Here is a 19,453-nt window from a genome sequence, read left to right as displayed (position 1 = left end):
CGAGATGTGTAAACAAATAATCACACAAATTTTATAATAATAGGTCAACTCGTGTCAACATACAAAATTTTATCTATGACTTTAAAATGCGCATTTACAATCACTTTCATTAAATGAAAATGGTTATCGTTATTAAAAGTAACTAATAACAATGAGAGGTACATTAAATCTCGATATTTTTAGGCAAACAAACATTTTGTTTTCACTCCGATGTCCGATCTGCATTGTTTCGTTCAGTTTTTTATTTTTGTTGCAACTTTCACATATAAAGTGTTATGTTACTGAAATAATTACATTAATTTATGAATATATTTATTTATTTGAATTGAAGACCATATTCCACAGTTTTATTTGAAGATATTTTTACTTTATTTCGTGTTTTTGGAATAAAAATTTCAAATTTGGAAATTATTTAACCAATTTCTACCATTTATTATGCAGCACGCTAAACAAAAATATATATGCTTTTCTCATTTATGTGGTTAGATTTGGTTCCAAATTTTGCACTGTACATATAAAGTAACAGTGATAATACAACAGTGTGAATTTTGACCACTTTGAAAAATTGTCATATATGAAACATGGCAGAAATAATATGTGCTTTCAGTCTTTGTTATATTTTTATATTTTGTACCATCTTTATATACTTTTAAACTTCTTATTTTAATTATTGCGTACAGATTTCTCCACAATATTACAATTTTGCAAAATAAAAACGATATGAAAATTTAATTCTAGAAGAACATCTCTAACGTTTAATTTATGATACTTAATCTATAAGGAAATTCCTTGTGTTCCTGTGCCCCCTATGGAAACTGAAAAAATATAACCAAATTTTTCTTTCTATCAAAAATTATATTTTTTCCATTCATTTTACAGCTTTCTCTTCACCCTAGATTGTCTTTATCAGATCAAGTATACGTTCTTCTTCGTTTTTTTTTTCTACGAATTAAATGGTATTTTTCGCCATACAGTGGACGTTAAATAAAAAATTATTTTACCATTGTTTAGGTGCTTGCATTGTGAGCACCACGACACTCAGAACAATACTAATCAGATTGAAAACATTTTCAATATTTATTCTAAAAAAACCAAAAGCCGAAAAGTGTGAAAATCTGTTGATAAGCTGAGCTTCCAAAAAAATTAAATCTTCCCCAACATTCCTCACCATTCTAACATTTTGATTTAGATTCATCAACAATTTCAAAGCTATCATGCTAGCTTTTTCCATTTCCTGTGTTACATGAGAACACGGGACCGCTATTACTAAAATAAAACACTAAAAACACAACTAGTTTCAATAAACTTTGCCGAAATCATTTATATTCACCATAAACGATATTGATCCCCAAGTGTTTGTAACAAGAATACCAATTGCGAGCCACTTGTCAAAACCGCCTTCATCTAAGTATATGAAAGAAGATAAACAAATCATAATTAGTTTTGCCAAAAATAGCAAAATGACAAGAAACGCCAGCACCAGTTGTATCCCAAAAATATCATTAACTGAAGCCACTAAATCGTAAATCCGGTCGTAATTACGAGAAAAAAAGTTAAGATTAACAGCACAAAACATAAAGGGCGAAAGCGACACTTTCGCATTGCATGTTTCCAATAACGAAAACACATTTAGAAGTTTTTCGTTCAAAATTTTGCACGTTTCTCTAATCTCAAGCACAAAGCAACCGAATTGTATCACAATGATAGCAAAAAAGTACAGATTGAAATAAATCGGAAGGTAGTGTAGGCAAATTTCGTAAGGGAAAACAGAGAGGCAGATAGAAGCTTCTAAACATATCAGACAAAGTATAAAAAAGTGACAGATATAGAAAATTAATTTGTGTTTTAAATGTGTCTTTTTTCTATACTTGAAGGTTTTGTAGAGATCTAAATCTAAGTTTTGAAAAATGTTTACCAAATTTAAGAGTTGTTCCTTTTTGATACGATTCATGAACACTATTGCAAGCAAACTACAAATCGCGGAAACAATGTTCACTAACGAATTGAAAAAATCAATCGGGCCAGTGTGGTTGAGGAGAGAAGCGTTTATAGAATATGATGATATGATGAAAAATAGTAAAAATAAAATGGAAGGGCGTCATACATTGTCACTTGGAAGCAAACAATACGCTGTGAAGATGTTACACAAAGGCAGCGTTTTATATTTGTTAGTAGTATTCTGTTTTTGTTTACTTTGTTTTCTGGTGGCCATTACTTAATGACACTGATACCGTTCTGTGATAGTAAGTGAACATTGGCATAAAATATTTACAGTAAGTAATTGAGACAGCTATTAAAATAAGGACGTTTATATATCTTCATAAATAATAGTCAGTTACTACGGAAAATTAACGGAAAGTTTTTGGATATTAATAGTTGGCATTGTGATCGATACATGTGGCCAGACAACTCGATAATGAAAAAATGTTATGAATCATAGCAGATTATGGCACAGTGGAATGTGACAGAAATATCAATTAAACAATGGTATCTGTAGAATAAAAAAACATGAAGATATGGCACAGCAATCTTGGCGACTTATCAAAATTTCAAAATCTGTTTTGTAGTTTTGAGACAAAATTTAATTGAACAGATATTATTTTTTAGAAAAAATATACAGGTAACAACACTTCAAGTAAAATGTACATACCTAACGACTAGAAAAGGTCATTAAATTTTCGAAAGGATTGAACGGTTGTGAAGTTTACCCTTTGGAAACGGGAAACTTATATTTTAGTACATTTTGGACCGTGAAAATCTAAATCAGTCAGCTTTTTAGAATCCTTATTTGGCAGTATTTTAAAGTATGCAATAAAAACAGCAACTGAAAGTATGTAAAATTTACATATGAATTATATCCAATCAAAACTTTTTTTTAAGTTTTGAAAATTTCATCACATTAAAAAATAAAGTGCATATAAATAATACTTTAAAAAAGACTTTATTTTATGTACCGGGGTAAAAAAATCACACATCGTAAAAATGATGATAGTTTTATTATTAAGAATAGACACACAATAAATACTCCAAAATTTTCACGTAAATATTTCGACAAGTTTGTTGGATGTGATTACAACCATCTAAATATAAGTACATTAATTTAATTTGGAAATAAAATGGCCAAAATCGTCAAAACATATCATATTCCCCAAAGTTTTGTTAGATGTTTCATGCTTTTTTGTCATTTCCTTGCTACTATTTTGTGTTTTATTTTTGCTATTGATTCGTTCCGTTTTCTTTTTAATAGTGTCCATTACCTCAATAGCTTTTTTGTCATTTGTTTTCAACTTATTTTTAATGTAGTCCATCGCTTCTGCGTTTTGCGCAAGACAAGATATAATTTCCAATCCCACACTATGTTTTTCGACGTAGGTGATCAAACCACTTCTAGTCAAAATACCACTTGATTGCTGCACTTCCTCTGCTCTCTCGTCTCTATTATTAGTTTCTAATTTCTTTTCTCCTCTGTGTGTTTTATTTCTTGATGTGTAATCCTTGTATTCACATTTTAACCCTGTTAGAGAATCTGAACAGTCTATTACCGTTTCAAATTCTTTATTTTCTAGTACACTAGAAACGTCAAAAAAGACGTTAACACATGATTGCGCTTCCTTGTGTGAATTATCTATGTTGGTGTTTTCTTGTTTCTTTTTGCTCCCATACTCTTCTTTTCTCGATGTCTTAATCCTGTATTCACAGCGTGTGGTTTCTTCTGACTCGCCATAGCTCATTTTAGTTTCCGTTGTACTTGTACTTTTTTGTAGTTCCTTCTCTACATCTTCTGTCTTGGTACCTTTTTTCTTCCTTTTTCTTCTGGATGTCTTAACCTTATACTCACAATCTGCGGCTTCAGCAGACTTCACTGCTTCATTATTTACTTTAACAGAAGCACCAAAGGTCTCTGGACCCGTTCCATTATCAGTGCTGCTAGTCTTAACATTTTGATTCTTCTTGTTCCTTCTCCTTTTTCGTTGGCTTTTTGTTAACTTCTTAGTACTTGAACTTACTACCTGACTACTGAAAGTTCCTATCTCGATTATTTTGTGTATTTGAGGATCTATTAAAATGGGCGACGGTTTGAAGCTTTCATACACGTCGTCTAATTGTGATTTGGATCCACTATCGCTTTCATCTTCACTTGACCCAGAAACAAGCATTTTTAAACACTCTTTATATTCCTAAAAATTAAAATGTCATTCAGATTTTGTTTTTTAATTGCGTACCTCTTCATCCATGTTGAACGTGGAAGCACTAAGCTATTATGTTGCACAATATGGTATATAGTATAACTTATAACAGCACCCATTGCCTATAGCCAAAGCGTCGTATAAATGGCGCCGATTGTATTGACGAACTATACTGCACGCACGGCCGTGACCTTGTTACTTGTTTGCCTTGGCCGTTCAACTAGTTGTTATAAATATCACAAAATGTCAAACGAAACTGATTCTTTTAATTTTTTATTTTCAAATATCTTTAAAAAGCAACACTCAAAACTAAAACAAATCAGTCTGTATATAGACAGTCTAAACAATATTTTGACATCTGAATTCTGAATTGGTATCAAGATATATGTGACAAAAATACTTTGAAATAGAACTGATTGAAATAGGGTCGTAGTAATAATTAGAAAACAATAAAATAAGAAAATTCAAACTCAATGTCATTTTAAAACTTAATAACGAAGTAAGTACAAAAATACAGAAGTAAAAGAATGAGCATAAAAATATCTATGCAACTGAAAACAACAAAAACACAGTACAATATCTTTCTAAAAAATAGTAAAAAAATAACACTGGTTATTAGAATTCTAAAATCACAGGTTGTCATCGCCCACGAGAGAGGAACCTCTATAGGACTTAATTCCTTAAATATCGCAGAAACCCCTAGTGACTGTTGCAACTTTTCACTACTTGCCAAATCTTGATCATCTTCAGGACGCATCTTGTTCCGACTTTGAATCAAATTTTCATTCACTAATTTTCGTGATTGTACTTGATTCAACATTTTAACCGGGACTTCCAAAACCGGCAAAAAATGATACACATTTTGGAAATCGTTCCGGAATTGAAAATTTGGTCTTAAATAGCTACCACTTCTGGTCAAATTGTCAGGTGGGCACAACTGAGCAAAACTTGAAATATCTAATACTGTGGTGCGCTTAGTTTTGGCAATTGTATTACAAGACGAATCCACATGAAGTAACTTTTTGTTGGAGTACAAATTTTGGAAATTTGATCCAGAGAAGCTCCCATCATACATAAAACGCCTGTTTATTGTCAAATCGTCAACTAAAATCGGGTCTAGCTGTGACTGACATTGTGGTGACGACTGCACTGTAGATCTTTCGCTTAAAAAACTCTTAGTTGATCCTTGTGGCACAACTACAGAGGGTGGTTTTTCGCATACACTTCTAACTACCTGTCCTTTTTCAGAATTAATCCGTGAGTGCTGGATGCTCTTCGCCAAATTTATGAAATGAAGCATATCATAATAGCTTTCCCACACCGTCCCTGGATACAACACAAAGTGTTTAAAAGGGCTTCTGGAAGCAATCCCTGTCACATGATAAATAATACTGACCATTTTTTCACAAAGATTTGTCAAGACATTGTTAAAGCTCACAAAGACGAGATTTTCAAGCGTATTCATTACTTCAGGTAAATTAAAGCCGTGGTGTTTGGTCACAGTGACCAAAATTATTGTATTCATATCATAGAAAAATTCATTCACCTGGAAAGGAATTCCTGCTTGGCCGTTTGATTGCACATTGTTAAGAAATTTTTTGAACCGGGCTGCGGTTTCTGTTATAAGGACGGCAACACATTTAATGGGCTTTCGGTGGACGCCAAAATTTTCGACAGTCTTTAGACAAAGTTGAACGTTGGAGAATATATTTAGCGAATCCGTAGGGTTGGTGTTTATTATAATGTGTAGTTGTCTGAGCATAATATCCATTGTGCAGAGAAAATTTTGTTGCATTTGGTAGGCACTTATGTGAGTTGTAGGATTGTTATTAAGAGCACTTGTTCCATTTGGTAGTGGAGGCTTTTCCTCGAATTCTGAACTGCTACTGGCTACGTCGGTTGCGATATGTTCTATTTTTGGTGTATCTTGTTTTAATCGCTCGTTATTATCTTTCTTATTTTTATTTTTATTAACACAGCATTCGCTTTTGTTCTTTGAAACTACCGTTACTCTACAGTTGTTTATTTCTTCGTCTGTAATTTTGTGCGAATTTTCTTTCAATAATCGTCTCCGTCTTCTCTTTTTCTGGCTTTTCGTTAGCTTCTGACGTTTCTCCTTGTTTGTGGTTTCACTTTTTTCCGAAAAGTCTGTACAAGTCGCGGTATCATCACTGTCATATCCGCCTATTTCTATTATTTTGTGTTTTTCAGGATCTATCAAAATGGGCGGAGGCTTGAAAGCCTCATATAAGTTATCTAAAACTAATTTGGATTCCGTATCGCTGTCTTCCTCGCCGTCACTGAATCCGAAACCGTGTTTTTTAACGCACTCTTTCCACTCCTACAAAATTAGTCAACAGATAATTAATTTCTACAACATTCTTACCCACCTCTTCACTCATCTCCATAGTGTCACAAATTCGATGAACTCCAGATGATTACACTGATGGTGGGAACGTATAGATCTGTGATTCCCCAAGTAACCTACCAATGAAAACTTTTAAATTTGACATTTGCGAATAAAATAGCTACTTACTGTGCGTGCAGACGTGTAAAATTTACTACCGCCTTAGTACTATTATCTACTTAGGGAAAAGTACGGAATAAATGAGTTCACAAATAATCGATATGCTGACTACACGTCGCTACTTGGAAATGATAAAAGTTCGCGTTCGTGTTCCCACGTTTTCGATACGCATGACTGCGACCTTGACACTCGCTCGTTGCAACGTCCTTGCATTTTTCATTACTGACACAAACTAGACTTTGGTACCAACCGGCCAAATTCCCAAAACTATCCACTTTGTTACTGAAAACGCAAAAATCAGTTGCAGAGCTGTAAATAAAAATCATGACCTTCAAGACTACAATTTTTTATATTTATCGAAATCCAGCCGCGTGGCACAATGGCTAGGGTCATTATGTTACCAAATCAAATAAAACATTCCTATGAACGTAATTATTTTTAGTCGTCAAACAGAACACATCAGAGCTATCGAGCAGTAAATAAACATTTTTCGACGATATGATGCGAAGTCGGTGTACTCCGATACTCGCGGTCAAGATTGCATAACACGTGTAAGACTCAAAAATTATTAATAAATTTTATTGTTGGTGACTGTGGCATACTGTGGTGTGTTTTTTAAAAAATTAAAATTTTAGCGTACCGCTTTTAACACGTGTTGACCCAATGAATACGCAATAGGAAAGAGGACGAGTTTCAACCACACAGTCCCATCTCCCTGTAAACCATCCCCTCTTCTGAATAAGGGTCGCGCGAAAGTGTGAATTTCGCAACGGTGATCACCAGTGACACCAACTCAAAGGAAAATTCAATTTGCATGGGGAAAAAACTGCCATGAAATTTTTAGAATCAGGAAGTAGAGAATGACGTCAAATATTAGGAAAATTACTATAAAACTTTGGGCCAATTTTTTTGCCTGTTTTAGGGGTCAAACGAATTGTGAAACAGACGAGATACCTCAAATGTCAATTGTCAATAGGTTTTTTTCATTATTTGTTATTCGTACTCGGCAATATTCAAGTTCCTCCTTTGAGACAAATTTGGTACTTTTTAAAAGTTGGTTCTCTGGTTTTCTTCGTATTAATCTGGTACTTTTTTTGAGCTATTCGGAAAAAAAATGAAATACTTGACAAATGCGGGTTAAATATTTTAATTTTTTAATTTTTTTACATTTCATGTTGGTAATGGTTGCTTAGAATTGAATACCTATGTTAATACTAATAAGCCTGTTCTGTTCACCGAAATATTGATTTACCATCATTTTCTACATTGTAGCCTTCACAATTGGAAAGATAATCAGTCCTCAAGAGTAATAAATCTTGAGTTCCCTTAATAGTAATCTATGGAATTATCTGTTCCTCATAATTTAAACACCACCTGTCACTATTCACTGCATTTTGCATTACTGTAACCGTATTCGAAATACACCCACATAAATTTTTATGGGACCAATCACTCAAAAAGCGGTGCTCCTGAAACCATAAATTATGAAAAGGGTTTGTCAGGTCATTTTATACAGAGCCGTATTCGGGTTGAGTTGAAAGTTTTACCTGTTTTCGGTAATGAAATTGTTTACTCAAATTCCCAAAACGTACTTTGGGTAGAATTGAATTGGTCTTCATTTCAATAACTGATTTCACGCCTTAATTGTCAGTCATTATAGTGACTTATAATCTTATAAATATTATTTAACTAATACAATTTGTCTATTATTTCACCTTATTTTTTTAACAGAGTACGGCTCTGAAAAATTCTGCCGGAACGTGCCGATATCGGGTAGCATAGGGTGTTAAAAGCAATAAATTACTGTTGCCATTGTGCAGGGGTTTCACTCATTATCTGTCATAAAGTTTTATGTGGGTGTATCTCGAATGAAATTTGTATAAATACGTTACCAACCAATGAGTATTTTTTATTTTGTTTTTCTTTTGCCTGTTTATTAAAAATGTATTAATACAAGTATTAAGTACTATTAAGCAATTACTTTTTGTTCTTGAAAGTTGTTATAAGGATTTGTTTTGAGGTGTTTTAAATTTTTTACTGTGGGAACTAGAGGAAATTCGTTGTTCCGAGGTTAAATCATTTTGGCATCACTGGTGATTACTGATGTTGGGAATGCACGGAAGTTAGTGTGGTTGATTATAGAATAATTTTTTGTGCGGTTTTGCAACGTCATTGTCGCCAAAAGAAGAATAAACATATGTGGAGACTTTTATTTAAATTTATTTTGATGATGTACTTAAACAATTTTTTTCAGAAAAATTGATATTGTATGATATAACCATCGGTGCTTCCCTTTTTTGTGTTCAAGAGTCTACGACAAGAGATCCATCCGGCTTTGGAGAAGCAGGACAATGAAAGTTCTATATTTAAATCTGCAAAAGGTTTTCAATTGTTATTGAAATAAGCCTTGTTTGTATATATGTAAGCAAATAAACACCCTATTTTTTTTATTCTCAAAAAAAGCAAAATTTACGTAATGTTAACAAAAATTGAACGAATGGAAGAATACAAATGGAATTAATTAAACTATCAATAATAAACTGTCTAACGATGAACCAATAAAAGTTAAATTCACTTTCTGCTCGTTGGTTCACAATGCTAGTATATTTTGCTACAAGTAGGTACCTAAATTTTGATTTTTTTGTTGATATGGGATTTATTCAACTCCTGAAAATGTATGTTATATTATCTAGTTCTATATATCATACAAAAATGTGCTAGAAGGATGCGTGTTTTTCACAAAAGTAGATTCGCGATCCTAACAAAATTTCAGTAGCGACGAAATTATGGACCGATTTGGGGAGCTTTATCAACTTTAACATTTGAAGATGTATGGCAAATGCAAGCACAGATTCGTGAATATGAGAAAATTTCGACTGAAACAAACTCGCTTGACCATATAGCGCAATTTTTAACCAATTTTATTAGGACTAGTGAATGGACCAACTATGTAACTATACGCATTTTGACCATTATTTGAAGAAACATAGAAACATAATTTTGAGAGCATTTCTGATACAATAGACCCTCTTTGGACCAAACTAGATAATATTTTGTAAAACTAGTGAAATAGCAAGAGATGTCTGTTTTCTTGATTTTTTACCTTAAAATTATTATTATTTTTTAATTCCAAAAAATGACACTAAAATAACAACCACGTGATTACAAAAAAAAAAACGCGTAAAATCGCAATGTCAATGTCAAAATGTACCTGCTTGGCTTCAAATTCTACCAACGCAAACTCTTCGTCTGTATTATTGGTTGCATAAAATCCCAAGTTTTCTTACATTTTTCCAAAATGATGCAAGAGCAGAAATCTAAATTCGTCGATTTATTCTATATAATCAGTGTTGCCAGACGTAACGGAATTCCTCTAGCGGAATTTTTCTGAGACCTGAAAATTGGAAAATTCGAGGGTTTTTTCTGCATTTTGGCACTTTATATTGTATACAAAATGTTATTTTGAATGGCGGGTGTAAACTTCGAAATTTTTAACAACCATCCAACCCATCAACCTCCCCGTGACGTAGTTATTTTTGCCTGTAGCGGAATTTTCGACGACATGTAGCGGAATTTTATCATTTAACTCTGGCAACACTGTATATAATTGACAACATTGACAATGACTTAGAAATAACTTTTCCGAACAAGCCAGCTTAGAAGTTGAAGGTTGAAGTTAAGTGCACGACAAATATCAAAGAGATAGTGTAAATATATACTTACTTGTTCAATATCTTTGACAAGCGCACAATGAAAATACAAGAAAAAGATTATGTTAGGAAAATACCAGTACTTTCACCTTTCTTAGGTTGTCAGCTTGTTAAATGTCATCAAAGTTGACATTTGAATTTTAAAACTACACAGACAAGAATTATTTCTTCGCCAATATAATTGCCGATAATAATCACCGTAAGTTGAGATTCAGCAATACGTGAACTTGTACGTAATGTTTTCTTTTGCGTTCTTGAAAACAATCTTAATAACAACATACACAACATATCACAATATACTGTGACCTTACTCATGCCTTACTCCCTGTAGTCCAAACTGACACGGTAGACAGTGGCATGACATTAAATTTTCCACAAAATTTGTCATTAATTATATTATAAAATGTCAAAACCAAACTTTCTTATTATTCTTAAGTATTTCAATTAAGTTTGGCAGTATCAGCTCAAGAAAACTCTCTGAGAACTGGTTAATTCTATTGCCAAGTTAAACAGTACCTAAATACTTGTTAATCACGTTGTATATTTTAAAATCTTTCTGTCATTTAAATACTAAGGGGGAGATTCTCGAAACTCGATAAGGCCTTGCCATGATACAAGTAAATATGGTATGGACATACGCAGGTTTGCTGACGTCACCTGGCTGTATTCAGGCGGGAAATTGAAATATTTACCGAGCCCAACTAAAGTCACTAGTTAATCTACTATTACTTTTAGAAAGTACGGCAAACTGCCTGTGGTCGGAATTCGACAGAGAGGAACCTAACCTATGTGTTAAACAAAGATAGCGCGAGGCTAGTAATTTTCGCTATCTGTCAACGAAAGGTTGATGTGTTTACGATTTGAGGTTACGACAGACTGTACTAGAATTATTGAGTTAACGGACCGGAAAGAACACTATTCCAGTCCCAAAGTAACTCCAGCCCTATTCAACGAGAAAGTGTCACCGGTAACCAGCAAACAGTCGTGGAAGACGTGTTACCACCAAGGCAATTGACGGCCAAATGACAGTAACAGGATCGCCATACTGGTTAATAGTTGTGTATTAAATTATTGGTTTGTACTTACCAAATGTACGAGATTCTTTGTACAATTATTATTACTATTCACAATCAGTGTAAAAACAATTTGCAATGTTTCACAATTTTTATTCTGCAGAGTATCTTCGGCTGAAATATACATATTTTCTTATTTGCTATCATCCCCGCTATTTTTTTAACAACGCTAGGTCGCTAGCAAACCACCAATTTGTTTTTACGCATCAGTTTGGTAACAATAAACAATAACCCTCATAACCACAAAAACTCATAACTGCCTCATAACCCTTAAAATTGATATTTGACATCAGAAGTGAAAGGTCATTCATTCCACATGACGTCAGATAACGTTGCGCAGAAGAAGACGAGTTTTGGTTCATGGGATGTCCATACCATATTTACTTGTATCATGGGCCTTGCAAGGATCTGCAAATTCAAAACCATAGCAACATGTATTGTTGTTGCATTGTATTTGCAGTTTCGATAGGGATTTGCAAATTATCGGACTTTCCAGAATCTCCCCCTAAGTCTTTAATTCATATTATCATTAATTACCTATGTTTAATTTAATAGAGATCACATCTAAACCACAGATTACGGATACCAGATAGTTCACTCAGCTGTCGGCACTTTGAAGTCGGTGTCCCGAGACACAGTAGATCAGTACAGTGATGGTATATAAAAAAAATATATTTCCCTAGATTCTGAGTCAAAATTTCCCTAGATTTCCCTAAATGGTGTCATATTTGGCAGATGGCGCTGTATTTAAATACAGGGTCATCAAAATTGATTGAGAGAGTTGGTACCCCCTGTTTTTGTCGTGAAGTTTGTCAACCTTATGACAGATTTGTTTAAGGTTATATGGCAATGAATTCAGTGGCGTGACAAAAATTCGAAACTTCAAATCTGACAACTAATATTTTTACCAAAAAAAAAAATCGAAAAAAGACGCCACTGAGTTTTGAAATTTGAAACTTGAAACTTCAAATCTGACAGCTAATATTTTTATACAACTTAATAAACCAAATTATTCAAGTTCAGGTTTACCAACTCTCTCAATCAATTTTGATGACTCTGTATTTAGAGCAGTTAGCACAAAACATTTATATCAAATATATGGTGTGTTGTCTGAGTTCAGTTTAGTAAAAAAAGAACATACTAGTTTATGTATATTTAATACAAAAAAACATAAAAAATTAAAAATGAATACAAATAAGTAGTACTACATATAACAAAAGAAAAAAAGGTTAACTGCAGATAACAATAACAATAGCAGTGATAATAAAATTATTATTCAGAATGACGCAAAAGTTGCCTCGGGCTCTATTTATAATCTCGAGTTGACGCGTTTAATTGGAGAAAAGACCCATTTTTAATTAAGTAATTTTAAAATAATTTGCGTCGATAGAAACGGTACCGCCAATTGACGTACCAATTTGTTTAATTCAAATTTAAACGCTCCCAGAGGGCGACACAATTGAAACAATCATAGATCTATAAACTTAAATATTTATCCAAAGTTGCACTTATAACGAAACTATTGACTTAACATTTGAACAAATATCATTAACCTTTTGAAGTTCCCTAGATTACTCTGGTTTTTAATAAAAAATCCCTTTTTCCTTGAACAAGCATGAAATTCCCTAGATTTAGGGAAATTTCCCTAGGTATACCATCACTGGATCAGTAACGAACAACGCGCGGAATTGTGTTTCATACGCTCGATCCAGTGCTGTCGCGGCGATAGTTTGATTACAAATATATTTTTCTTTTGGACTATATCAACATAATATAACATTTCAAGATCACAAATCTGTGGTCATGTGTTTGAAAAATTAAAAAGGGCATCGAGTATTTTTATTTGAAGTAATATAGTAATATAGAAGTACTTTTTTAACAAGCTGTAAACACTCCAAGCGACGCACTGGCTACGACCTTGTGGACCAGATCAAAGCGTCCCCGCTACTCGCCGTAAAACACACCTTGCTTCAACTGGGGAATTGCATCCGTAAGATATTTTTCCGCCCAGTGGTAACGAAACTTCAGCAATATTTGCGGAACGGGTGTGACCTTGGGAGCCCGTTCCCGGGAAACACGAAGATTCAAATATTTCGTAGCATTCGTATGTGATTCATATAATACTAATAATAATTGTACACAAAAATAAAAATGGGTGGCATGTACTAGTGACATTGGCCAATTGGCCATTATTTTCTTTCTTATAAATTATTATTAATATATTCAAGCAAAACATTTTTATTCAATTTTGACGTTTTAAACTGCGTTTATTAAATCCTTAACAAGTCTGACAAATAAGTTGTTATCCACAAGTGAATTGCAAAATTTTTATTTCACTCTTAATATTTATAAATCACCCACAAAAAAATAAAAAACAACCTCAGGAACATAAACATTTTGCTTATTATTTTTAATAGTTTTCACAGAATACAATTTGTTTACAATGTTCACTAAAAGGTTGGTGCAACTAAATCAGTATTGTTTGACATATTTGTTTGGCTCTGTGAGACGTCAATTTGGGAATTGTATAAATCCCACACCAATACAATTCCAAAGTGTGTTTCGGAAACTATTTACTACAGATTATTTCGATACGAGTGCAAGAACCAACTGTGAAACACTATTTTATTTGAAATGAAAAATTTGCTAAGGTATTCTTTTAAACAAACTTCCACAACACATCTCCTCTGTATTCCAGCCTCTTCAACAATCATTAAGTGATGTGAGTTACCGGAAACTCACCTTGAAAGAACACAACTGTTTATGGTATGTTTGTGGATACTCATTAATACGAAAATTCTTACACCACCACTTCTACGAAGTTTGTTGTGAACTTTGCACATTCTTACGAAGTTGTACATCCTGTTTTAATTGTGTGACATTTTAAAGTCTTCAATGAAGATGTGATTTTTGGCGATTTAATGATACCACCTAAACATTTTGCAGTTTATACTCCGATGGGTAATATGTACATTTTATGAGTTTTTCCCAATTTATGCACCGTAGTCGTTAACTGGTTTGCGGCTAAAAAACGAAGCATACAAAAATACCATTCCACCACCTCTGCAAAGACTTTTCTCTTGATTACCTCGTTTCAGTTTTTATTAGTTAGAATTTTTTACACACTAAAATTTAAAAATAAATCTTGGACCGCTCAAACACGCACACATCGAAATTTAAACTAATTCGTTTAACCTGCAGTTTGTTGACCTCTTTAGCCTGGAATTTTCTAGTATTTTTTACATGTATCGTAAGTATCCATTACTTTGTTAAAATAAATTTTACGTTTGTTTTTAACCTCATAACCCAACATCCCGTATGATCCCGTAATTAATATGACATTTCTTGTTGACAAAACCAGACAAAGCGTTCACCGAAAACCTGAAAATGAAAAAGAAACTATGTTCTTCAAGGTTGGAGCACCTTTAGTGACGCTAGTGACCTCTTTATGTCGTTCCGTAAGCTCCCCATGTATTTCTTATGGAATCAGCTGAGACTTTCATAGCCCTGCCCGAGATTTCAAGCGGTATTCACGCTACTACGCACGCTCTACCAAAATTGGTTCGCAAGCTTTGAATTTAAAAGTGCGGCGGTCAGAGAAAAACTACAGCGATGATGCAAGGGATGAGGTTCTAAGTGAAGAAAAAACGAACAAAATACTTATTTGCCTCACACAAAATGATTTATGATTATTACAAATGCTTAACATTTCACAATTTCCTCTGAAAAGAATTGCGGACACATGCATCGGCATTAAAAAATTTTAGAGCGTAAAAAACACGTATTCTCGAATATAGTGCTAACAAGAAAGTGGTGTTAAAATTTTTGCATGGTGAATAAACGTAACTTCTTTAACTATACGGCTTAAAGGGTTACCGAAAGTTAGAAGAATTGGAGGGAATAGTTAATGAAATTTGCTACGCTTGCCTTTCTGAACTTTGTTGTTACAGTTTTCTAATCTACTCGTCTTTATAGTGATCTTCGATTTTTGGTGGTTATTTAAGACTGAAACGAGTTTAAAGGAAAAGAAGGGAAAATGTTTTATTCTCTTATTCATTTACAAAATCAGGCATTATAGACAAGATATATTTACTAAACGATATTATAATAGAGTTTAATGCAGGTAGGTATTTATTTAACTAATTTTCTGATTATTTTAAAACTTTTAAAAAATCCCTTCGTAACCAAAAAACGTAGAAATTAATCCTTGTAATGTTATTTATTCCCTTATCTTATATCTGCTTCATTGTAAATATTATTTTGCGTGTTAATCTGTCGAACCAGTTTCAAAGAGATTTAAAAGTGCTGAACCAATTTTAGTGTCATGCGTACGGAAAATTTGCGGACAGTTACGCCCACAAGTGAACCATCTGGTATCCGTAATCTGTGTCTAAACCACAGCATAGATAACAATCAGTAGGGACAGCTCGTGTCGGCGCCTTTGTTCTTTCTGACCCGAATTTTAAGCCGTCATGGATGGTCGTTGCCTAAACTATTCCTAGATGTCGCCACCCAATTTAAAAAGTATCACTTCATTTAAAATTTCAAAAATTGATTCGTGTACGCAATATTGCAAACTGTGTAGTTTGCTCAAATCGTATAATCATGAATCGCAATAAGAAAAAAAAAGTCGATATTTAAATTATAAACACGATGATTTGTTACAGTTTTTATTTTATTACTTATACAATTTGACAATTCGCACATTCTTTCCCTGAATACTTGAGGTTTAATTATCATTGTAAAAATAATGCAATAAATACATCTAAAAAGAAAGAGGTTTATTTAAGAAAAAATAAATAAATAAAATAAAAATTAAATTACAAAAAGGAAAAAAGTTAATGCTGCCAAATTATTTTTTTTCTATTAATTTTTTCACCTTTGGCATTTGTAAATTTAAAGCTAGCATTTACAAATTTTAGTGCATAAAATAATCTCATCCTAGCATACAAAGCAAGCAAATAATCGTATGGAAAGTTTTGGCATGGATGAACAAATGTAGCTTGCTTATATAAATTTAAAAATTTCAACATAGTAGTTGTTTGTAAAATTATATTTTCAAAATTTTCACTAAAAATTTGCTCTAATTCACAAATGTAAAAAAAGAAATTATCGTTATATTATAATTTTTTGTTACGTGTAGTTTGTTTCTTATTATTTTTATATTAAATTTTACCACAACAACGGAATCATATATAATAAATTTTTTATATTTATTTCATAACCACCGTTGTTGTTCGTTTGCGACGACTTTTTAAACAAAAAGTGTGTTATGTTTACTATCTTTTCCAAGAATTCCAAACACGAGGGAGAGAATAAGGCAGGCGCACAACAGGGATCCTGTATTAAAATTCATCGGACGAAGATTTTACCTTTTATTGTGAAAATTACATTTTTATACTATTTGTACAATTCTACTGGAAAAGCAGTCTTAAACAAGCAAAACCGGCAAAAATATTGTAACAAAACTGCCAAATTTCAAATATTTTAGACGTCAGTTGGGCGCCCTCATTCGGTCATAAAGCGAACGACCACCCACGAAAACGGGTCACGAAAAACGGCGAGCCGTCCCTACTGATTGTTATCTATGCTGTGGTCTAAACTGTTTTAGTTTTGGTTATAGGCAGCCAGCAATACTGCTATGTATTACAATAGAGAATGTCTCATATTACATGACGTGTGCATTTAAATCATTGATGGACTTGTCCTACGAGTAATAAAAGACACATAAAAATTCGAAAAAATATATTTTCTCATCAAAATTTAATGACAAAATAGGTACAAAAATATAAAAGAAAAAATATTAAACAAATTACGTCTATGTAAACAACAACTGTTTCGAGCCACCACATGATCTTAAAAAGGAGTGAAAAAATAACCGCCCCCACCAGCTGGTTGATATCACAGAATTGCATAGCCAACATTATAGGATAATCGATAAGGGTCACATTTCTAGCTGGAACACAAAATGACCCAACACAATCCTGTAATTTTTCACTATTAAAATCAATACTCTTGGTATCTCTGTCATAAATTTGAGGCAAATCGCCAACGTCCAGAAAAGCTTGTCTCAATTTTTGCGATCTGTTTTCAGTTGTCACAAATTCTTCATTGAAGTAGACATTTTGAACGCGCAAATACTTAATTAGAATTGGGCGTGACAGGGGCTGGTTTGCGCCTAATTGTAATATAGGACTTATGGAAAATGATAATTTTGTGGAGATTTCTGTTTTTTCTACTAAATGATTTGTTGCTGCGTTCTGGAAGAATTTTTTCTCAAAACATTTTGCTAGATTTATAAAAGGCAACATGTTGCAACAACGTTCATCTAGTTCGGATTTCACCACCTCAAACGGGTTCTGACACGGAATTTCGGTTTTATCATAAATCATAAGCCTTATCATTTCGCAAAACTGAATCAAAATAAAACCCAAACAATAAAAAATAAAACCCTCATATATGTTCATAATAGGTCTCAATAAATCCGTCTCTGATTCCCCTAGAACAATGCACACGATAATCTTGGCTAAATCCCAAAGGAATTGATTCACGATGAACTCGGCGTCTTTACCTTTTAACTCGTTTAAAAATTCTTCATACCTCAACGCAATAACTTTAATAAGATGGACAATGCAGCTGGAGCCAGGTGTCAAGTAGATGCCGATAGTGTTGTTAACCTCTTTTAAATAAGTTTCAAAGGTTAGCAATATACCGAGGGGGTTTTCCGGATTACGTTCAATGAAGATGAGTACACAATTAAACAGATCTTTACAAACCCCGATGGTTGCCAAGCTGTAATTCCCAATTTGGTTGTCTTGGACGTTTGGTCCTGATGATGGGGAATTTTGTTCTTGCGTAGTGTCGCTACATAATGACGTTTTACTTTTCTTTCGTCTTGTTCTTTTTTTCTTGGCACCTTGACCGACATAATGTGTCGGTGTTCCATTTTCAACAACACTGGTATTATATTCGTTGGTTTTAGTACTGTTGTTACGTCCTTGCCCAATATTAACTCCTTCCTCATCGTCCAAACTATATTCTTCCACATAGGTTATCGATTCTGGTTTAAAATCTTCAACGTTTTCAGGAACAGTGGGAATGTCACAGCTGCTTGGTTCCTCACAATAGTCTTCACTAGTACAAATCTCATCATCGTTTACTCCATCGTTTAATTTAGCTTTTTTGTGACGTTCTTCAAACAACTTTTTCCTCCGTCTCTTTTTCTGGCTCTTTGATAATTTTTCGCTATTTTCATTGGCACCAACTTCGATTATTGTGTGTCTTTTTGGATCAATTAAAGTAGGAGAAGGTTTAAACGCCTCGTACACATCGTCTAAATTTACTTTTGAATCGCTCTCGCTGCCTTCTTCACTAGACTCACATCCGTGAATTTTTAAACACTCTTTGAATTCCTGCAAAAGAAAAGTTGGCACTGAATCAATGCGCTGCAAAAAGGTTGGTACCTTCTCGTCCATTTTGTTTTACTTGGCGGTACATGGGATTCCCCAATTTAACGTAACCTAACAACAACAAAAATTACCTTTCGTTCTTCAGATAAAAAATTCTTACCAACTGGGCTACAAAACTTGTAAAAACAATCACAATTTGTACAATTACAAATCAATAACTTAATCACAAAATAAGTATGAGTTGAATGTACAATGCACACAGTACGACGCGATACGAATGGGTAATTCGTTTGCACGACAACGACCTTGCAGTTTTTTCTCATGTGTTTTATGTCTGTGGGAAACAAGCGTACATTTGTGTTTACGAATAAAATAAATTCATTCAATAGTTACACAAAATTTTGAATTTCATCTTTCTAAATCTTTGCTAAATATAATTGTGATCATTACGTAATATTGGCAGCACTGAACTTCATTAGCCCTAAGTTTAACTTCGCTTAAGTTTAACTTGTAGCGGTTTTTTAAGTATTCGTCTTCGATAAGTTTC

General features: G+C 33.3%; 3 protein-coding genes across 4 annotated transcripts; all 3 read right to left on the bottom strand.

The window, feature by feature from the left end:
- Positions 1-2,977: 2,977 nt before the first annotated feature.
- Positions 2,978-4,547, bottom strand: LOC135134163 (uncharacterized). The gene is made up of 2 exons (XM_064062783.1): positions 4,224-4,547; positions 2,978-4,178 (listed from the first exon to the last, which is right to left on the bottom strand). Exons 1-2 carry the CDS (start codon positions 4,233-4,235, stop codon positions 3,096-3,098), a joined length of 1,095 nt encoding a protein of 364 aa, XP_063918853.1. The 5' UTR covers positions 4,236-4,547; the 3' UTR covers positions 2,978-3,095.
- A 95-nt stretch (positions 4,548-4,642) lies between these two features.
- On the bottom strand, positions 4,643-10,456 carry LOC135134162 (uncharacterized). Of its 2 annotated transcripts, none has more exons than XM_064062782.1 (3): positions 10,438-10,456; positions 6,578-6,671; positions 4,643-6,528 (listed from the first exon to the last, which is right to left on the bottom strand). In XM_064062782.1, the coding sequence occupies exons 2-3, from the start codon at positions 6,593-6,595 to the stop codon at positions 4,669-4,671; spliced, it is 1,878 nt and encodes a 625-aa protein (XP_063918852.1). In that variant the 5' UTR covers positions 6,596-6,671; positions 10,438-10,456; the 3' UTR covers positions 4,643-4,668. The 2 variants fall into 2 exon arrangements, with proteins under 2 accessions (XP_063918852.1, XP_063918851.1); XM_064062781.1 differs by lacking the exon at positions 10,438-10,456 and adding an exon at positions 6,724-7,400.
- A 6,797-nt stretch (positions 10,457-17,253) lies between these two features.
- Positions 17,254-19,152, bottom strand: LOC135134003 (uncharacterized). The gene is made up of 3 exons (XM_064062569.1): positions 19,067-19,152; positions 18,961-19,017; positions 17,254-18,909 (listed from the first exon to the last, which is right to left on the bottom strand). Exons 2-3 carry the CDS (start codon positions 18,970-18,972, stop codon positions 17,254-17,256), a joined length of 1,668 nt encoding a protein of 555 aa, XP_063918639.1. The 5' UTR covers positions 18,973-19,017; positions 19,067-19,152.
- Between the last annotated feature and the right edge of the window lie 301 nt (positions 19,153-19,453).

This window comes from Zophobas morio, unplaced genomic scaffold (genome assembly GCF_036711695.1).
Source record: "Zophobas morio isolate AGI-343-1 ecotype UQ-CSIRO unplaced genomic scaffold, CSIRO_AGI_Zmor_V1 ptg000023l, whole genome shotgun sequence".
In the NCBI taxonomy this organism is placed as follows: Eukaryota; Metazoa; Arthropoda; class Insecta; order Coleoptera; family Tenebrionidae; genus Zophobas; species Zophobas morio.
The sequence above is the reverse complement of the archived record's forward strand: the minus strand, read 5'-3'. Positions and strand labels throughout refer to the sequence as shown.